Source organism: Dermacentor variabilis, chromosome 6, assembly GCF_050947875.1.
Source record: "Dermacentor variabilis isolate Ectoservices chromosome 6, ASM5094787v1, whole genome shotgun sequence".
NCBI classification, from domain to species: Eukaryota; Metazoa; Arthropoda; class Arachnida; order Ixodida; family Ixodidae; genus Dermacentor; species Dermacentor variabilis.
In genome coordinates, this window is record NC_134573.1 from 193703193 (window position 1) to 193724266 (window position 21074).

Genomic DNA, 21074 nt, shown 5'->3' on the forward strand with positions numbered 1-21074 from the left:
TTTAACCGTCCGCGTTGTTGTCAAGGCTAAAGCCAATGAGTTATTTTTCTAAAAGTGAAATAGAACTGGACAAGTAGCATTCTATTTTGTCTTATAATACAATACAAGGGTGCTTTTTGCAACAATTGGTTGAGTACTAGTGATAAAATTTAACTGAGGAGTGCTTTCGTCATTGGGCAAGTACTTGAATGTCCCGGAGGAGTCTCCAATCATGCCCTGCATTTACCTCAATCTCTCGATCATTAAGGCTCTGTTCGCAATAATATTGATGCCTTAGAGATTCTTGAGCACTAATCTATCAGTTCAGCTTGACTTAATATTTGCGTGTCCCTTTAATAAAAATCTCATGTAGTAGATGTTGTCACGCTCCTGCAGATGTCCTACAAATGATTGGTCGAGCTGGCAGACCGCAGTTTGATGATCAAGGTGTGGCTGTGGTTTTGGTCCATGATCTCAAGAAGAAGTTCTACAACAAGTTTCTTTATGAGCCATTCCCCGTGGAGTCAAGGTAAAGTCAAGCATTGCACTAACCCTGAGATCCAAGTCATTAGTACCACCACCACATTGAGATTAGCCACCCCACTGACATTAAACATTGCCTGTACTTGCTTATAAATGTCTCTTGAGCATTGCCTTCTTACATCCAATACTGGCAATACTTTTGAAAGATTACTACTGCATGATGCAGCATTGCTGCAGAACCATGATCTATAGCACATAAGTTATACACAATTTTGGATTCGACAAGTTCTGGTGCTTTCTTTTTTTTTTTTTTTTTACTCTGTCTTAGTTCCATTGAAGGCTTACTACTTCCGTTTCCTTAATTTAGAAAAGTAGCAGTTGTGCCAAATTGCATCAAGAGCAGTCCTCTGCGATATCCTGTTCCAAAATTTAGCATAAAATTGTACCGAACCTGCGTCAAAGCAAGCGTAAGAACCAAAGCCTCATTTCGTTGATGCTGCCTCGCTAGTACAACTGAAGCCAAACCTGAAGTGCAATATCATCATCATTCTGGTAGTCAAGGGAGCAGCCATAGCCAATGAATATAGCCGATGTCATTGTTCTTTCATTTGCTGTTTTCGTCACTTTTTGCTCTTCTGTTGCATTTTGCTTCAGTGTCGTAGGTTGCAATGTACTGCTGTTTTGCAGTTGTTATTCGTGCCGTTGGTGCTGCAGTTGGATATTGCTTATAGTAGCGTGGCACGGAGCTCATTTAACCCTTTGAGGGTCGAATTATTTTGAAAAAAACTTTCCCAGGTGGTCAAATTACTTTATTGTGGATCTTGAATGTACAAAATGTATAAATTCGGGAATAAATAGTAAAAAATAATTAGGAACACTATTTTGGTGTCGGCATCACTCAGAACTGCTAAATGTTCAATAGTATTTCCGAGCGTGGTACTCTTCAAAACACGGGTCTACGCACAGCGCCTTATCGCAGTCTGCACACCTAAAATGCGTGTCTGTTCTCTTGGAGCGAGGAGTTGTGTTGGCGCACACGACATCTCTGCGTGCGGCTGCCTTGGGCAGAGGTCTGAGGCACCCTCTCGCGTAAGCGCGTTGCCGCAGAGAGCGAGAATACCTCGCGAACGGTGCTGATAAACAAGCTAAGAGCAGCGACAATCAAGATAGAAATCAACTTCACTGCCCTGCAAGAGAGTGCCGACAAAGAAAAAATTGACGTTTTGCGTGCCTCCATTGCGATCACGCGGCGAAACCGAAACCGCCAAAGGGGCGTTGCCACAGTCTGAGCGACACGCTGAAGCTAGTAATCAGTTCTGTTTATCTCCCCAAGAAGGTAGCACCAATTTCAAACACATCTTGTAAGTGCTAAGAGGTGGCAGCACCTCCCGGTGAGCACGCATCGTCATTATGGCGCTAAATTTCAAACGGAGGGTCGGAACCGTACCCATACGGCAAAGACCTTGCGGGACAGAAAACCGCCACCGTACATGTACGGCAAAAACCTTCAAAGGGTTAAGCAGGCCACCGAATCAAAAAGAAGCCTTGGGAAATACCCAGTTGTGCATCATTTAGCATAGTTGTTGATTCAGTCATCATCATCATCGTCATCATCAGCCTGGTTACGCCCACTGCAGGGCAAAGGCCTCTCCCATACTTCTCCAACAACCCCGGTCATGTACTAATTGTGGCCATGCCGTCCCTGCAAACTTCTTAATCTCATCCGCCCACCTAACTTTCTGACGCCCCCTGCTACGCTTCCCTTCCCTTGGGATCCAGTCCATAACCCTTAATGACCATCGGTTATCTTTCCTCCTCATTACATGTCCTGCCCATGCCCATTTCTTTTTCTTGATTTCAACTAAGATGTCGTTAACTCGCGTTTGTTCCCTCACCCAATCTGCTCTTTTCTTATCCCTTAACGTTACACCTATCATTCTTCTTTCCATAGCTCGTTGTGTCGTCCTCAATTTGAGTAGAACCCTTTTAGTAAGCCTCCAGGTTTCTGCCCCGTAAGTGAGTACTGGTAAGACACAGCCATTATATACTTTTCTCTTGAGGGATAATGGCAACCTGCTGTTCATAATTTGGGAATGCCTGCCAAATGCACCCCAGCCCATTCTTATTCTTCTGATTATTTCCGTCTCATGATCCGGATCCGCCGTCACTACCTGCCCTAAGTAGATGTATTCCCTTACGACTTCCAGTGCCTCGCTGCCTATTGTAAATTGCTGTTCTCTCCCGAGACTGTTAAGCATTACTTTAGTTTTCTGCAGATTAATTTTTAGACCCACTCTTCTGCTTTGCCCCTCCAGGTCAGTGAGCATGCATTGCAATTGGTCCCCTGAGTTACTAAGCAAGACAATATCATCAGCGAATCGCAAGTTACTAAGGTATTCTCCATTAACTTTTATCCCCAATTCTTCCCAATCCAGTGCCACTTTATAACTACCTAGTAAGACATGTAGTTAACTACTGACACATAATTTGAATTAGGGGGAACCTTTCTTGCTACCCTGCACAATCGGAAGAGCAGATTCTGTGGTTGTAATGTAAATAGTTTTCATGTGATTCAAGGCACAGTTATACAGGAGAGATTTTAGCTGAATAAACGTACACTCACCAACTGAAAAAATTCAAAACGGAGATTGACGTTTCGGCGCCCAATACGGTTGCCTTGTTCACAATGAATGAATGCATGGTGGTCTTTATTATATACGCGTTGGAAGACGTAATGCGCTTGCGTACAACTCAGGGAGGGGTCCCCATGTCCGGTTTATCGTGTTAGTAGTAGATTGTATGCAGAATGAGTCAAGGAGCAATCAGGATGATAATTTTTTCTCTCTTTCAATGATAGAAGCCGAATGCCAGTTAATACTATGTCCAGTCTTTTCGTGATGCTCTGCCAGGGCGCTGGAGACCGTGTGTCCTATCTGCACTTTGATTCGGCCTCCACATCTGTTGCCTCCACATTGTTCACCCGTGCATTCCGATTATGCTCGACTACTGACGCTCGCAGAGCTGAGTTGAAGAGAGTGGCGCAGGATTTGGTCAGCAATGGCTATCCAGGCCAGTTTATAAAGACTGAAAAAAGAACGTGCAGCTGAACCCCCTGTAAGGCCGATAAGAACAAGAAAACTGGCGTCTCTCCCCTATGCACGAGGCGTGAGCGAGTCAATGTCAAGAATTTTCAAAGATTATGATGTCCAAATCTGCCACGTCCCTTCAAGCAAGCCAAAACAACAACTCGTCCGAGTGAAAGACTGCCTCGAAAAAGAAAAATTTCCGGGCGTCATCTACAAAATTCCTTGCCAGGACTGCCATGCACGCTACGTAGGCGAGATGGGAAACGTTAAAAGAAGGCTACAGCAGCATCGCAATGATGTAGCCAAAGGACACACGGTCTCCAGCGCCCTAGCAGAGCATCACGAAAAGACTGGACATAGTATTAACTGGCATTCGGCTTCTATCATTGAAAGAGAGAAAAAATTATCATCCCGATTGCTCCTTGACTCATTCTGCATACAATCTACTACTAACACGATAAACCGGACACGGGGACCCCTCCCTGAGTTGTACGCAAGCGCATTACGTCTTCCAGCGCATATATAATAAAGACTACCATGCATTCGTTCAACAAGGCACCCGTATTGGGCGCCGTAACATCAATCTCTGTTCTGAATTTTTTCAGTTGGCGAGTGTACGTTTATTCAGCCATGTTCTTTCCTCGCCAAAGGAGTTTTCGTCAAACCCTAGACTTCACAGGGGAGATTTTGCATGTTAGCTGTAAAGAAAAGCATCTTAGTTGTAACTTCGATTTAGTAGCACATGTCTGAGGGTGTCATCTTCCTTACATGCCCTTATTCCATAATATTGTTCCATTTTTTATTTGTCTTGCTCACTTGTAGCGCCAAATACGCGCTAATGCCTGTTACAGGTCAAAATGGTAGAAGCAGCTTTATACCGTGATATACACACGTGGAAAGTAATTCAATTACGTAATACAGTCGAACCAACTTATAACGATACAGGTTTTAACAATATATCAGTTATAACAATGAGAAGCTGCTGCACTGTCGACTTTTGTATGTTTTCCATAATGAAATAACCCGCTTTCTACAATGCCCCGATGCCACATTATCGGTTATAATGGTGAAGTCTGGCTGCTGGGTGTCTGAGCTGAAAGGTAGTGAAATGCGAAATCCTTGAAAAGAAAAAAAGAAAACGAAACATTCGAGCCGTTACACAATGAGCCACTGCTCCAACAGCTGCCGCATGCTTATTTTCCAGCCATCTCCGCATGGCTCTCTCCTGTCGCCCTGCCAGCCCTCCGAACACGAATGGGCTGTGCCCTGTGGGATTCTCACTCATCCTCTTGGGACAAAGGAAAGACAACACAGAAGTGCAAACAATCACAAGGGCATTTATTGCACCTTTCATGGACCAATGCCTGCTAGCCGATTGCTACCCACAAAATATGCCGATGAGCGCGCAACAAATCGTGGAAGTTCGACTCACCGCGACCGGATAACGAGTGAATATGTTCGCCCCATGCTGGAAACCAACGCCTGGTCGTTGGTGCATACGCTCACGCAAATGGTGGCACGTTCGAACGATCGTGTTCGTCCATGGGTAGGCTGCGCAAGATGGTCTCGCAGAAGCATAGATCAGCCCACGCGCAGAACGTCCACGCCGCTTGCCGACACCGAGCAAAAAAGGAAGTGCCTTCTCCCTTCTGTGCCCAAGTAACCCTGCTGCTAGGCGGCATTAGCAGAGCCACACTCGTGCCATCTCTCGTACTGCGCTTCAACCATACCGACTGCTGCGGGCACCAGGCCATGCGGCGAAACCGGATTGCAGGAGACAGAGCTATGGGGGAAAACAACATATCAGGGGACGTGTGAGAGTTGCACATTTCCACAGCCCACAGGTCTACGCCGCCCCACCCTCCAAAACACGAAGGGACCGTGCCAATAGCGCCGCAAGCAAATTGCTCACATGTTGCTAGCTAGCTCCTCATTCAGTGCAGTTCTGCAAACAGCTTAATCGCTCGCATTTCTTTTTGTTTATTGTGTCGAAGTCGTTCCTGGCCACGTGGTTTCTCAACTTCGTTTGACTTGCCGCCGAAATGGAAGATAGCTTATCCGCCTGCTGATCATCCCTTCACTGAACGACGTTGCCGGTAAAAAGAAAGCACACGACTATAGATTTGGAAACTAAGTGTTTCTAACTGATGAGATGATCGTCGCGAACGTGCTTGGATCGGGTAGGGCAGGCTGCCTCACAGGAAGCCCAGCATGATTCAGTCCCTCCGGGGCTTCGTTTTTGCGAGCAACCTTCGGCTGCATTATGTGGAGCGCTTAAATGCCTTGGAGAAGGATGTCAGCAAGCTTTGCGTAAAGCATGCATGGCTGATGGACATAGGCTTTTCTCATGCAAGCCAGTGACAAGCAGGTGGTAAGATGCTCGTGGCAATCTCTCCTCAGCGTTTCTTCTGGATTTCTCAATCTGACAGGATGTCACGGCAGCCTTCTCGCAATTCTTAAAAGGCCCCTTTTGGGGCCACCAAAGTGATGCCTTGGCAGTGCTTGCATATCACTTGCCATGTATGACACTTCTTTGCATGTTGTTATAGCAGTGTCATTCTTTAACGTGCCATTCTTCAACACCGACATCCGCGGCTTGTTATACGTGATCGGATCGCCCAGGAAGCTGTTAAATGAATGAACGCAATCAGCAGCCGGGCGAAGTAAGGTGATGGGGAGGGGCACTGGCCTCCCTGCCTATATAGATTTCTCATATCAGCTCTGCCACCCCCTATTTTGATTTTTTCATGCAACCCAGTTATAAGAGTGGCAGTGGCATAAAGTGACAACTTCCTACCTACCTACCCTACCCCCTACCCCACCCCCTACCCCTATCTACCCTACCCGGCCACTTCATCAGTTTCTGTTTATACAATTACCAAGGCGCCACACACGACCTTTACCCACCCTGGCCACTGCAACTCAAGCGGCCATATCCGGTAACCAAACCTAAGTAGAGCCGCAGGTAGCGACTCAGAACAAGCAAGCCAGAACACCTGTAACCGCCAAGCTGTATGCATCATAACATAAATAAATAGTTCTAAAATATATAACATAGGCAACGAGGCAAAGAAGTCCCACGCATTCCAGGTACTCTATGCCTACAACTGCAGCCTCTACGGTGGCGCATGCCTCTATTGCATAATTTTCTGGGACTGACTGGGTGTCGTAGTCAGAGTGCCTCAGCTTTTACTTCGAGGCCAACAGCATCAAGGAGGATGCTTGGAAGCTTGCTGTTTTACTGACACTCTGTGGACGTTTCACCTATGAGACAGTGAAGGCATTGGTGGCACCAAATACGCCACGCACCATCCCGTTCACAGATATTATCTCCCTCTTCCGCCACCATATTGACCCACAGCTGATATGACTCTACAGCAGATGCTGCTTTCCTCGCAAACACTAGATGCAGCCAAGAGGAACTATTGCATATCATATTGACCGCAAATAAAGACGGGAACATAGGGAGAGAACACATAAACAGCACGGGCGGTAACTTTCTCTCCCTCTGTCCCCGTCTTTATTTGCGGTCAATATGATATGCAGTAAATACCAACTAGGCCAAAGTGAAGGGCTTCTGAAGAGGAACTATTCACAGTTAGATTGTGAAAGACTAGCTGTGGTCTCTTTTGCCACCCACTGTCATGGGTACTTGGCAGGGGGACATGTAACTATACTGACTGACCACCAACCTTTACTTGGCATCCTATGCCCTGGATAGCCGATTCCTCCAATCCTGTCACATTAAGCGGGAGACACATGGTGCGATTTTGGGTGCGATCGCATCGGCAATCGCACTGAACAGGTTCTCAACCAAATCCGCGCATGCGACCAACTTGCTGAATATTGTCGTGCAACTGCCACATCGGTCGGGCGACCACAGCCAATGACAGCGCCGGTAGCGCGAACGTCACGGCCACGTCGTATAGCCGACAGGGCGGAGCCGGCGAGCGAGCGCCTCACCGCTCCGATCATGTCTGTTTTTTTTCTCCCTGGTCCAAACGAAGGCATGCGAAGGCCTCTTTCGCCACTGACAGCAGCACATAAATAAGCTACAATTTGTTTCTGACACGAAATAACTTATCGAATAAAGTGGCCTCGAAAGAGTGCATGTTATAAAATGTCGTGCGATATAGTAAATCGTTGGCGCGATTTCTAATCGGACGCGGTCAGCGCAGACGTGCCAGCAATCGTCTATACGAAGCGGCCTGACTGGCGTGTTTACTCATTGCTACTGACGGCACCGAGAAAACTAACCTTCACTTAAGAGAAACATAAATGTTCAGACATTGATTGTGCTGATGAATTTAGGCACTTTATTACGAGCTGCGGACGCATCGCATGGGCCCTCGGCCTCGGATAGACGGCCGGCGAGCTAGGCCTACACAGTCTCCCAGCGATCGCAAGCTCGCCTGGCATGCTCGTTCGCTTCTGTCGGCGCCAATGAAATGAAATGTGCTGCAATTTAAGCGTGAGATAACTGTGTACATGTTGCGCCGACTAACGTAGGCGCTTCGTTACACGAGCTGCAAGCGATCGTGTCACAAGCGCCACCGGTGTCGGATTCGATGGCCGAGCGAGCTATGCCTGCCGGCTCGTATAGCCATCAGCGGCTGTCAAATTAGCCGTTACTGCTAACGCGGCCTTGCGGAAACACGTCTACAGTGCTTCAATAGACGTGTTTATATTTTCATCGTTTGTTTCAAGCAGGAGAGCTGTGAAAATATGTTTGCTTTCACTTTCTGTTCGAAGTTATGCAGCATTCCGAACTTCCACGCAGGGGTGCCGGTTCTGGGCGAAGCTACCCGCCGCTCGGTCGTTCGTATCATGTGTCCCGAATCGCCGCATGCGGCAAGGCGCACACGACGCGCCGTACGACAGATCGCACGGAAAATCGCACCATGTGTCTCCCGCTTTAAGCAATACTGCATGAAGCTGACAGCTACAAGCTGGTGTACTGACTAGACAAGGCTCACCAAAATGTTGATGTGTTGAGCTGCCTTCCCTTAATATGGTCGGCAGATAAACAATGCTCTCCCGCAGATGTTCTTATGGTAGAAGCACCATCAGGTTCACCCCATTCAGTGGAGAACATTGCCTCCCTGACAAGAGAAACAACACTTCTAACAGTTTTTATGGCCGTACAGATCAGCAAACTGCAGGAACTCGGGAGTATTCCAACCTTATCGAAGAAAATAAAATGAACTCTCAACATATTGTGATTGTCTCCTTTGGGGGTCATAAGTAGTGATGCCTGAAGCAGTACATCCTGACATGATGAAATTCATTCATGTCGTTGTTGCAATGAACGCATTGTTGCAAGGAAGTCCGTGACCAAAAGCTACATATAGTGTCCAGTCATCGACCATGAAATGAAGCGAATTGCAGCACAATGCATGGCATGCCAGGAGTCGCGGAAGGAAAAGCCAAAAGTGCCCCTAATGAATTGGGGAACACCTGATGTAGCCCTGGGAAACACTCCACTGTCTTAAACGTTGCGAGACCAACTGAAGGCAACATGGTTTTAGCAACAGTAGATGCCTTTACCAAGTAGCTTGAGGTCAGATGCATGACAAGCACAGCTTGCGCTGCCGTCATCTGAGAGCTTCGCACAATTTTTGCTATATTTGAGATTCAGAAGAAAGTTGTTACGGACAGCTGTATTGCATTTGTCTGCACCGATGTAAATAGATCTTACCAAAAAAAAAATGGCATAGATCCAGTGACCAGCGCATCCTACCACTCAGCTACAAATGGGCAAGTGGAATGCATGGTCTATGAGCTGAAACGACCCTGTCATGTGAATGAAGTTTTAAAGTTAGACTACGGTTGGCCAGATTTCATTTTGAGCAATGTCTGATTGTGTGCTCAGCAATGAAGAACCCACCAGCACAGTTGATGTTTGAAAGAGAACTGCGGTCAAAGCTTCACAGTCTGCTCCCAACTGATTCAACACATAGTTAAAATTTGTCCATCGCAAACAAATAATTTCATCCCAACTAAGAAGTTCCTGTGCTTAACTTCAGAGTGGGACCACATTGAATTCCAGTTATTGTGAGGGCGAACGGACGCCAGTCTTGGCTCATCCCAACAAGACTCAGGGAGCGATGACGCCACATGGGTCACCTCCGGCGTAGGTCTGCCAGAAAACACGAGCGACCATCATTGCCCCCAGCGTCCTGGATGATGGACTTGCTGACGTTCATGGAGCCGATGTTTTGGCATTAACATGGAAGTGTTTTATACCAGGTGTAATATGATGATTTGTTATAAGGCACTAGGCGCAGTCTAGTTGCACAGACAGTACATGAACACTGATCGCGCGCACAGCTGACACAAGAGCGTCTTCTTCGTCCTCCTCTTCATTACAGTGGACCCCGGGAGAGAAGAGGAGCCATCCTGACGACTTGTGGCATAGCTAAGATGAGGGGGTCATAGTACGGCTTAAGTCGGTTTACATGAACCGTGTCACGCCCACGATGCCTAAAGTCGGGTGAAGGTCTATGACGCGGTAGGGGCCATCATAGCGTGCAAGGAATTTAGTTGAAAGGCCAGGGCTGAGGCGGGACCCACAACCAAACAAGGGAACCAGTCTGAAAAAGTGGTGTAAGTGCGCCACTGTCACGCCGCGGCTTTTGACTACCTTGAACAGCGGTCGTAAGGGTTCACGCGAGCCGCCTACAGTCCTCGGTGTATTTGGCAGCTTCAGACACAGGCGTGCATTCAGAAGCATCGGGTCGATATGGGAGCAGTGTGTCCATAGTACACGAGGGCTCTCGTTCATACAGCAGAAAAAAGGGCGAAAAGCCAGTGGTAACTTGTGTGGCTGTATTATAGGCATACGTGACGAACGGCAAAACAGTGTCCCAGTTACTGTGGTCCGAGGCAACCTACATAGTCAACATGCCACCAAGTGTGCGGTTGAACCTCTCTGTCAAGCCGTTCGTTTGCGGGTGGTAGCCTCTAGACTTGCAGTGAACGATGCTGCATGCAGCGAGAAGGGCTTGGATTACTTCGGACAAGAAGACACGTCCCCTGTCGCTGAGCAGTTCACGTGGTGCGCCATGTCGAAGAACGAAGTTCCGGAAGATTAAAAACGCAACTTCACGTGCAGAGGCTCCTGGGAGTGCGGCAGTCTCGGCGTAGCACGTCAAGTGGTCGACACCTACAATTATCCATCGGTTACCCGAGGAGCTGCAGGGAAGGGGACCGTATAGGTCTATGCCAATGCGATTGAAGGGCCGAGCCAGGCAAGGCAGCGGCTGTAGCTCACCAGGAGGGCGCTGGGGAAGTTTATGCCGTTGGCACGCCGTGCAAGCACATATGTACTGGCGCACGAAGTGATACATGCCATGCCAGTAGAAACGCTGTCTTAGCCGAGTATACTTTTTCAGAACACCACAATGACCATTATGACGAGCAGCATGAAAATAAGCGCATATGTCAGAACGCACATCGCAAAGGACAGGCCAACATCCCAGCGGATACACTGAGCAGGTGCCCCATCCCTGCTGCCGAATCTGCTCAGCCTTGTTTGGCAGAGGACTGGTTTCCAATCGAAGTGCAATAGCCACAACAAACCATTTGTTTTGAACTAGAAGCCCCTGTTGACGTGACTGATGTGTCCCCACTCGCGGACACTGCAAAGTTCCAGTTGGAACAACGCAAGGATCCACTGCTGCTCCAGCAGCTGCAATACTTAGTCTGGCCTGCTACCTGGTGATGCTAAAGAGTCCAAGAGGGTACAGGACCTAGCTGATGACAGCGAAATCTTGAACAATGGTATCCTTATGTACACGGACGGTGAACCTATGGTCGCCTGGCTTCCCCAACACTTACGAGACATGGCATTGAAAATGGAGCATGACCACCGCCTAAGTGGGCATTTACGCTTTAAAACTTTGAAACATGTGAAGGGCGGGTTCACATGGCTCGGTATCTGCTCCGATATTTCTCGTTACATCCGCAGCTTCCAGCAGTGCCAGGCTTTCAAACCTCACTGGCAAAAACCAAAAAGACCAAAAAACCAAAAGATGGACAGTTCATGGGCCACCCACCCAATGCAGCAGCTAAGCGTGGACCTTATTGGGCCACACCGCCTACAACCCCTCGGCGCCACAAGTACATCCTGGTGGTGCTGGACAAGTTCACGAAGTTTGTGAAGCTTTTCGCATTATGTGCGCCTACATCCAAATCGATCATCAATAAAATGATCTATGTTTTTTGCCGGCATGCTGTGCCTGGCTCCGTTTCTAGTGACAATATCAAATCATTCATAAAATAAACTGTGGGAAGGCATTCTCCAGAACTGGGGAATAAAGGAGAGCCACACAGTCCCATACAGACCAGCAGGACAGACTGTGGAACACCATAATGCAACGGTTAAACAATGCCTGGTGGGCTACTGCACTTCCCACAGGGACTGGGACAAAAGGCTGCCCGAAGTGGCGTTTGCAATGCGCACGTGTGAAAGTGTAGCTACTGGCTTTATGCCTGCCTTCTTGTGCCATGGGCGGGAACTACGGAACCCATGGAGTCATCACAATCAGGCAGCTGGCACCGAGTTGCCCCCTTCTGCGCCTCATGCCCTAGCTGCTGAACTGGATGTGTATCTTTGAGATACCTGGGCCTTTGCAAAGGACCACCAAACTTTGGCAAAAGCCAGTCGGGCAAAGTATTAAAACAAAAAGTGCACTCCAGCGACCTTCCAGGTTGGAGACTTGGTGCTCTGGGACGCGCACTCGCTAAGTAAGGCAGCAATTGGATTCACAGCCAAGTTTGCCCCTCGATGTACAGGGCCATTTAGAGCGACTGCACAGATTGGACGCAATACCTGCAGACTCAGAGACCCGGCTACAGGGAAACAGAAAGGCATCGCTAATGCAGACCAGCTGAGCCCTTATAATGTGCCTTGGAAGCCCTCTTCACAGGATAAAGGGGGGGGGGGGATCTGCGAGAGTACCGGGCCGACGCCAGGTGGTGTAGAGTCGCAGGCACGAGACGGTAGGCAACTGTGTAGAGTTGCAGGCACGGGACGGTAGGCAACAGTGTTAACACCACCTATGTTCACACCACCTGCCAGTGCCACAGCCATTGGCCCTTGTCACCTAGCCTCTACAATTGATGGCACCTGGAATGTGCACTATCTGCTCTCTCATTCCGTCCCAACACACTAGGGAAACCGCACTAGCTGCTGTCCATTGCCCCAGCGCCGTCAGCCCAGCTCAGCCCAACTTTGCCGCTCTAGGTCTCTCCGTTCAACCATCTATCGGGAATGTAGCCAGTGCTGTGGCCGGAGCCCATGCTGCATTTACGACGCGGCCTGAAAATCCTCTGATTATCCCTGATGCAAGATGCACCTTTCTTGAAGTTCTGGTTGACGTGGCAGTTACTGCTCTTGTTGATACTGGCACACAAATCTCTGTAATATGCTCTAACCTCCACCTCCCCATGACGATATCACATCGAACATTTGAAAAATTTAGAATCAAATCCAAATATTATAAATACAATAATTTTTTTATATATTCACACACTCGTACTTTATTGTCTTCAAGTCTAACGTGTTGCCAAATTTTGGGAAACTTAAGTAAGGTATTGCAGTAGAAGCCGTGATGGCTGTCTCTTCCTTTCTCTCTTTTCTTTTTCTTTTTTTTTTCTTTGGTTACATGCTTGTAGGGGGTGAAGTACGAGGGCGAATTGGAAAGTCTTTGCCCCCCCCCCCCTTTTTTTTTCTAGCCAAGTTAGGACTGTAAATGTGAAGTCAACATATCCATTCCCAGTGCTGGACCTTTCTTGGACCGGCCAGCCTTATCTGCCAGTAGCTGCGCAGCACAATGCTGCTCTCAGTTGTTGAAGATGGTGATTGTGCTTCACAAGTCCATGGCGTACGAACAACGAAGTGTGATTCGTTTTCTATGGAGCAAGAGACGAACGCTCATTGAAATCCACAGGGAAATCACATTTGAGAAAGGTGTGGTGGGGCTGTTGGGAGTTTGCAAAAGGCCGTGAAGGCTTGCATGACAATGAGCATTCAGGGAGGCAGCGTGCATCGCTCACTGACGACAGGGGCATCTCAAATTTAGTGCTTGATGGGACAAATGTCTGAACCGGTGTGGGGGACTGTGGAAAAATAGTGTAAGGTACGTGTAATAGTACATATATTTGTAATTACCTGTATGTACCTTGTTTTGGCTAGCAAAGATATAGGGGGCAAAGACTTTCTCATTTGCCCTCGTATTTTCTGCACTATTGTTTTTATGTTCTTCTATCATTTTCCTCGTGCGGATGTCAGGTTGGTGCTCATTGGAATGCTGTGCCACTTGGACACATGAGTTTTACTTGCTCAAATCATGGTGACAGTTTCTTTCATTTACAGCTTGCTCCATGTTTTGCCTGACCACGTCAATGCTGAAGTGGTAGCCGGAACCATCAGATCAACACAAGACTGCTTGGACTACATGACATGGACATACTTCTATCGAAGGCTTCTTCAAAATCCAACGTATGGATTTTTTTTCTCACTTGTAGCTATTCTGTGCAGTTAAACCTCGGTATAGCAAACTTCAATACAAGAAAGTTTTCTACAAAGCGATGTATTTAACTTTTTATGACCTCTTGTCCGCAGCACACCATTGTTACAATGTTAGCTCATATGCAGTGCCCCCATGCGGTGCCTATGTTTCTTGGTTCAGCTGCACCACACCTGGTAGTAGTGGCACTCTACTGCGTGAGTTTGCTTTAAGATTCTATAAGCACAGTTCATTCTCGGTCTGTGTTTGCGGGCTGATGGCCTAGTCCTTTCCTAGAGTGGTCTGAGTTCTATAATCACTGCTAGGCCATCCCTACATCGTCTCAACCTCAATATAATAAGGTGTGTTTATATATAACAAAATTTCACATACACCATGAAACAATACCAAGGGAATAAATGGAAACTGCTGCAGGCGCAGATGATTAAATGGTTGAACTATGTGCGGTTGCTTGCCTTGCACTGCTCAAATTGCGTGCCGCGCGACAGAGAGTGGCTGCCAAAGTGCATCTGTCTGAATTTGGCTGCTAAAGGCCAATGAAGGTTCGCGGCGCGCTGCGCCCGATTTTGAAGGTCATAACTGACGAGTGCAGTGCCAGCGCAGAACACCATATCAACACATTATGTGCCACATATGGTATTTCAATATCAGCTTCCCATTTAGTATTTCTTTTTGTTGTTATAAAGTCAATTATCCCTGCCTAATATGGCTATAACAATGATAATCACAAGTAACCATATGCAGTTATACTTCAGTATAACGAAGTCTGTAAACTCAGCAATTTGCTTCATTATATCAAAATTTAGATACATTGAAATTTGATCTTTTATGCATTATGCAATTGGATCTTCAAGCAGCAGTGACATCAGCAACGGACAGCGGGCATATAAAGCCAACACTGCACTCGGCTACCTTCAGTGGGGGCGGCAGCATGGCAGCGGCAATGGCGCATAACCATGCATGGCTTGTCTTGCAGGTTGGTTATTACTCTCATGTATCAAGACTACGGTCAAATTGCCTGTGTCTATTGGTGCTGCCGCTCCCTGTGAAGTGTTTTGAAGTTTTGAGCACGTGGTGGTTAGGTCTAAAGGTCTTGCTTTCCGGGGACATTGAAACAAACCCTGGCCCAACTGTGGAAGAAATGCTGAAACAAATTTTGGATAAGCAAATTCAAGTGGACAACAGGCTCGCCAATTTGGAAGAGAGCCTAGTAAAAATTACGAGTCAATGTGCTCGGGTGGTAATTCTAGAAAGAACGATTGAAGACATTAAGCGAACAGTTCAGTATCAGCAACAGCAACTAACTGAATTAGAAGACCGGGCACGACGGAATAATGTTATTGTATTTGGTGTTCCCGAGACTGAGAACGAAACCCGTGAAGATATCGAGCAGCAAGTTGTAAAAAAAAACTTTTCCAACAAACTTGGCGTCACGATTTCATCAGTTGAAAGAATACATAGGCTTGGTCAAAAGAAACAATCACTCAATAGACCTGTTATCCTAATATTGTACGATTACAATGAAAAGGTGGCAATCTTTAAAAATTGCAAAAAACTCAAAGGAACGAAAATTAGTGTTTCTGACGACTGTTCGCCAGAAACAGTCGCAAGAAGAAGACTAGTTTGGAAATTTGCTCAGACTGATAAACGCGATGGCACAAATGTCAGTCTTGTTTACGATAAGCTTTTCATCAATAGCATTGCTTACACATGGGACTTTGAGCAGAATGTGCACATGAGACTGCACAATGAACGACCCCCTGCCACCGAAAAAGTTGACTGACGCACAAGGCACCCCGAAAAAAAGTTACTGAGCATTAATGCACGTAGCATAGTGAATAAGGTAGAACAGCTTGAATACTTGTCATTGCTTCACGACGCAGAGCTCATTGCCATAACAGAAACGTGGTTGAACACTGACGTCAAGGACGATTAGGTATTTCCAAGCACTTACAATGTAATCCGCAAAGATAGAGCAACACGAGACGGTGGCGTGGCGCTTCTAGTGAAGAAACCACTCAGATATGAATCCGTGCCATCCTTAAATGGGCATGAAAGTGTGTGGTGCAAACTATTTTTTGGCAATACCATTTTGCTAGTTGGCGTTATCTATAGAGCCCCCGGAAGCCCTGTTGAATTTTTGTAGGCGCTTGACCAGTATTTAAATAACGTAAGGAATGCCGGAAGTAGAATTATTTTAACAGGGGATTTTAATTTACTAGGTGTCGATTGGGATGCGAGATTTACGGGGCCAGTGGAAAAGCCTAGCGCTGATATAATGTTCGAGATTAAGCTTAAGCATAACTTTGTTCAGGTAGTTCATGAGCCGACCAGGACACAGGGGCAAAATCAATCTACGCTGGATTCGTTATGTTTGACTAACGGAACATTTAATTATAATGTCGACATTGAGGGAGGCATATCAGATCATAAAACAGTAGTAGCAACTTTAAGTATAGGAAACACGCAATTAGAAAAGAATCCTTGTGTATATGTGTATAATTTTAATCGGGCTGACGACATGTCGGTTATCGACTACTTAGAACGAGCTCTTGATAATATGCCGGTTGATAATGACATAAATAGGGTTTGGAGGTACTTTGTATCAGTTGTTCGCGCCTGTTTAGAAAAATATGTGCCCAAGAAAATCAAGCGCATAGGAAAACCCAGTCCATGGGTAACTAGAAACATTATTCATTTGAAGCAGCGACTGAATCGTGCACGTAGAAGGATGCCAAGGTGATGTGCAGAAATAGCCAGTCTCAGTGCACAAGTTAGAAAGGAATTAAAAGACGCAAAGGCGGAACACATAATATAGAAACATCTGGTTGAATATATAGAAAATAACTTATTCTACAGTAAGCAGCATGGCTTTCGCCAACGTCTGTCAATGGTGACGCAGCTTTTTGAGGTGTCTCATGCTTTCGGCGTCGCAGTTAACAACAAAGAACAAATTGATGTTATAGCAATTGATTTTTCGAAGGCTTTTGACCGAGTGTGTCACATAAAACTTATTGAGAAATTGTATAAACTTGAAGTCAGTACACAAGTTGTGAAATGGATCCATGCGTACCTTACAAATAGAAAGCAATATGTTCAAATAGCAGGTGAAAGATCATCCTCATTACCTGTTTTATCCGGTGTACCGCAGGGTTCGGTTTTAGGACCAATTCTGTTTCTATTATATGTAAATGACATTGCTAATGACTTGTATCCTAACATTGAACTGCGTCTATTTGCGGATGATTGCCTTATTTACTGTCGCATTAAGAATGTCCAGGATCAAGTGTTGTTGAACGAAAGCTTGCAAAGAATTTATGACTGGTGTGTTACGTGGGACATGAAAATTAATTTCGATAAATCAGCTTACATGACTGTATCTAACAAGAAAACCCTGTTGCTTTTTCTTACAGAATAAATAATAGCCCACTTCAACATGTTAGTAAGCTTAAGTATCTCGGGGTTACAATCACGCACAATTTGAATTGGAATGCACATATCGAAAAGATTTGTGGTTCTCCTCAAAGCAAACTCGGTCTGTTAAGGCGAAAGTTGAAAGATGCCACACCCAAGGTAAAGCTCAAGGCGTACAAAACAGTAGTATGACCTACACTGGAATACGCATGTATGGTCTGGGATCCACACCAAGTGGGCTTAATAAATAAACTGGAACGAATTCAAAGACTAGCCGCAAGGTTTTTCTCTAATGCTTATCAAAGGACGTAATCTGTAACTGCGTTATCATCTCGTGCAGGTTTTCCCGAACTGGCAACGTGCAGGAAAATAGCCAGGTTGAAATTCTTGTACCAAATGTATAACAATAAATTCAATTTGGACTCCAGACTATGCTTGCGTCCCCCCGGATGAGTGTCCCCACGTACAGGTCACCCTCATGCTGTAATGCCCTATGTGCCGCGTGTTGATGCCTTCAAATTTTCCTTTCTTGTGCAAACTATAGTTGATTGGAACAAACTTGATGCAGATGTATTTATTGAAACGCCCACAACTGAATCATTTGAACGTAAACTGTCATGTGTTTGCTGAATGCATTGTTTGTTTATTGCGGAACTGGTGTTACGTGTTTGTGGAAAATTTTTTTTCACCCACCCCTGTAACAGCCCGCAAGAGCTAACACTATTGGAAATAAAAAATAAAAATAAATGAGTATTGTCAGCGATAGATTACATGGAAGGGGCCACAAAACTTGCTGTATTTAAAAGCAAATTTAAATAAGAAAAAAAAAAGAGGTATTTTGTTGAATTTGAGAGTCGGTTTCATGCCGTGTCGTGATATCTTCACATCGGCGATACAAAGTGAAGCCAGCCACACTTTTGCGTCCACTCTGCCCCTGCAGTGGGACTACGCTGTCGTGAAAGGTGCCGGCAGCGGGGAGTGTACGCTTCGTCTGCCTCTAGCTTCAACCCATCTCTGAAACTCGAGATTACGCACCCTCAAGTACTAAATGTGTGGGAAGACAGCATACGATGCCAAGCCATCTCAGCTAACCCAGTCTTTGAACACACTGGAGGTTACTTCTAAAACAGGGTGCATGGGCTGAATATGCGCTCAGCCTGCGTAGCCATGACCGCGCTGCAGAGATGCACCAACCTGACCCCACCCCCTTCCCCGCCATCGCGCTACCACGAGTTCGCTCCCCTTTTCCTCCTCATAGGAAGGCAGTGCTCATCAAGCCATCACCTCATGGCAGCCGTGAAATTTCGTTATATTAGAACTGTTATAAATACACTTAACTATAATGAGGTAAAAATATAGGGTGTTCAACAGACAAGAAGCTATAAAATGTTAAATACTTCGTTATATTGAGAATTTCATTATACAGTGAAACCTCTGAAAAAGTATGTACTACTAAACCGTAGTACTCCTTAACCAAAATAGAGCGAGATCACCCACTTACCTGTCAAAAATGGAACTCGGAGAGAGTGTGATGAAAGGACAAAACATGTAGTGTTTATTCACTTTGCGCGACAAAAGTCTGTTGTTTTCGTTTGATGCCGTGGTGGCCTTGCAGGGACGACAGCGGCCTCAAACTTACTGAAGCTGCGAGCCAGCTTTTCAGCCAGCCCCCTCTTCTCGGCAAACACTCGCATGGCAGATTTCTCATTGGCGTTGCGTATTCTTTGCGCATCGGTGCGGTAGCGCTGCAGAAGTTATGGGGCGCCTTTTTTATTGCGGGGTGCTGTCCTCGTAGTGACGATTGCATTCATGAGGCTGACGTAACACGCAGCTTCCGCCACTGTCGGGCCTGAATCGCCTGTGCTGTCGCTTTTCGTGTCATTGTCATCACTGTCGTTAGGCGACACTTCGGCAACAGAGGCAACGAACCTCGTTGGCGGCATCTTTTCGCAGTCGCAGCAGCGTTGCTGAGCAACTTCTTTGCATTCCAAATGCCACACACCGTAGTGAATGGTAGATCCCTGGTAATGGTAGAGCCATATTCGATAGGACGAACGATGTCCAATTTTTCTTCTATGCAGAGCACCCGGAGTTTTTTATCCAAGCTTCGGCAGGATGCGAGTCCTTGCTTGCACGACGCCAAAATGATGTTGATGTTGATGTGGCTTCACAAGCAAACACACAGGGCGCTTGGAGGCCGTTGTTCTAATCTCCGAGGCTTGTTGTTCTGATGGGCTGCCCAATTGAGATGACGCACCCCTGTGATTGTGCGGCAAAAAGTAGAAACACTACGTTTTACTCTATACTTACACAATAAGCTGGTAAGGTTTATGCGGATACAAAACGCATTATGTTCAATGGCCGCTGAGTTGGGGATTTCACTTTACTACTTGTAAAACAAAACTGCTGTTTAGGTAGGTACGGTTTAACGAGGTTTTACTGTATTGATGTTCGTTATATAAAAGTTTAACTGTAGCACTAAATGCGAAGCTCTCTCACCGTCGCATTTCGTATAAATGCAAAAATATCCTATAGCACCCCGTGTGCCGTATGCTGTGGGGTGCAAAGGGCTTGATGCACGTTGTCTGCTCTTGCACGCACGCGGTGGAGGGCTGCGTGATAACACACCCAAGCATGCACTGTACAGAGGGCAAAGGTGGGCGAGTTGAGATGGAGGTTGCTTCATGTGCACTGCATTCTCGTGCGTTTAATGCTGGAGGTCGCATAACCTCAAGTTTTGGAGATGCATTGAAGCAGTGCACAGACAAAGCTTTCGCTCCCCTCTGCCTGCACTCTTCATCATGCCAGTTTTGTGGCAGTGAGTATTGGTGGTTTTCGAGTGAGATTTGTTGATGTTTGCCCGTGTGTGCAGTCACCATGCTTGTTAATATAATTAGTAAGCGAATGTTTACTGCAAGTTATACAGCTGATAAAACTACGCTCATGTAGTTGTTAATGCACTGCTTTCACTATCGATGCTTCTCTCTTTTAGCAAAACTTACTTTCTTTATTTTATTTATTTATTTACACATTGCTTCATTGCCCTGTTATCGGTTGTTCACGAAACTTTCTCTCAAGTCTCTAAATATTTTAAGGCAGTTTGTCGTGTGCGTATCATGAACACGCACGCTTATATCTCATTCCGTTTCTCTACCGCGGGTGCGCTTGAAAACCACGGCGCTGCAATTATGCTTCAGAAACTTTCCTTTCTTCTCCTCCCTTAAATTCGTTCTCTTAACTACTACACGCAGAGACAAAGCAACAGCGCTCGCATTCGATCCCATATATGAGATGAAATGTATATATATATATATATATATATATATATATATATATATAGAAAATTATCAGTCATAGCACTCGTAGTACAGCCCTCTCGGCCGCTCTCTTTTTCGAAGGTAGTCTTTTTAGGGTTATTATAATTACACGAAGGTATTTCGCCCTCGTGAGCAGCACTCCTTGAGATAGTTACTCGGGCTAGCTTCCCACGCTAAGAAAGCCGCGCTCATGATCAAGCTTTTCCTAGTCTCTAAAGCCGCTCGAGTTCGCTCTTATCCACGGGCGGCCACTTTTCCAAGAC

At 46.2% G+C, this 21074-nt stretch overlaps 1 protein-coding gene across 6 annotated transcripts in view; it reads left to right on the forward strand.

Moving 5' to 3' along the window:
* The window catches only part of obe (activating signal cointegrator 1 complex subunit obelus), a 465382-nt gene that overhangs the window by 337543 nt on the left and 106765 nt on the right, over positions 1 to 21074 (forward strand). For 5 of the 6 annotated variants that reach the window (XM_075697239.1, XM_075697242.1, XM_075697241.1 and 2 more), the window contains exons 29-30: positions 376 to 508; positions 13927 to 14052. In XM_075697239.1, coding sequence (XP_075553354.1) covers positions 376 to 508; positions 13927 to 14052 — 259 coding nt within the window. Of the gene's footprint in view, positions 1 to 375; positions 509 to 13926; positions 14053 to 14208; positions 14278 to 21074 lie in introns of those variants that run through there. The other variant, XM_075697245.1, reaches the window with a different exon arrangement.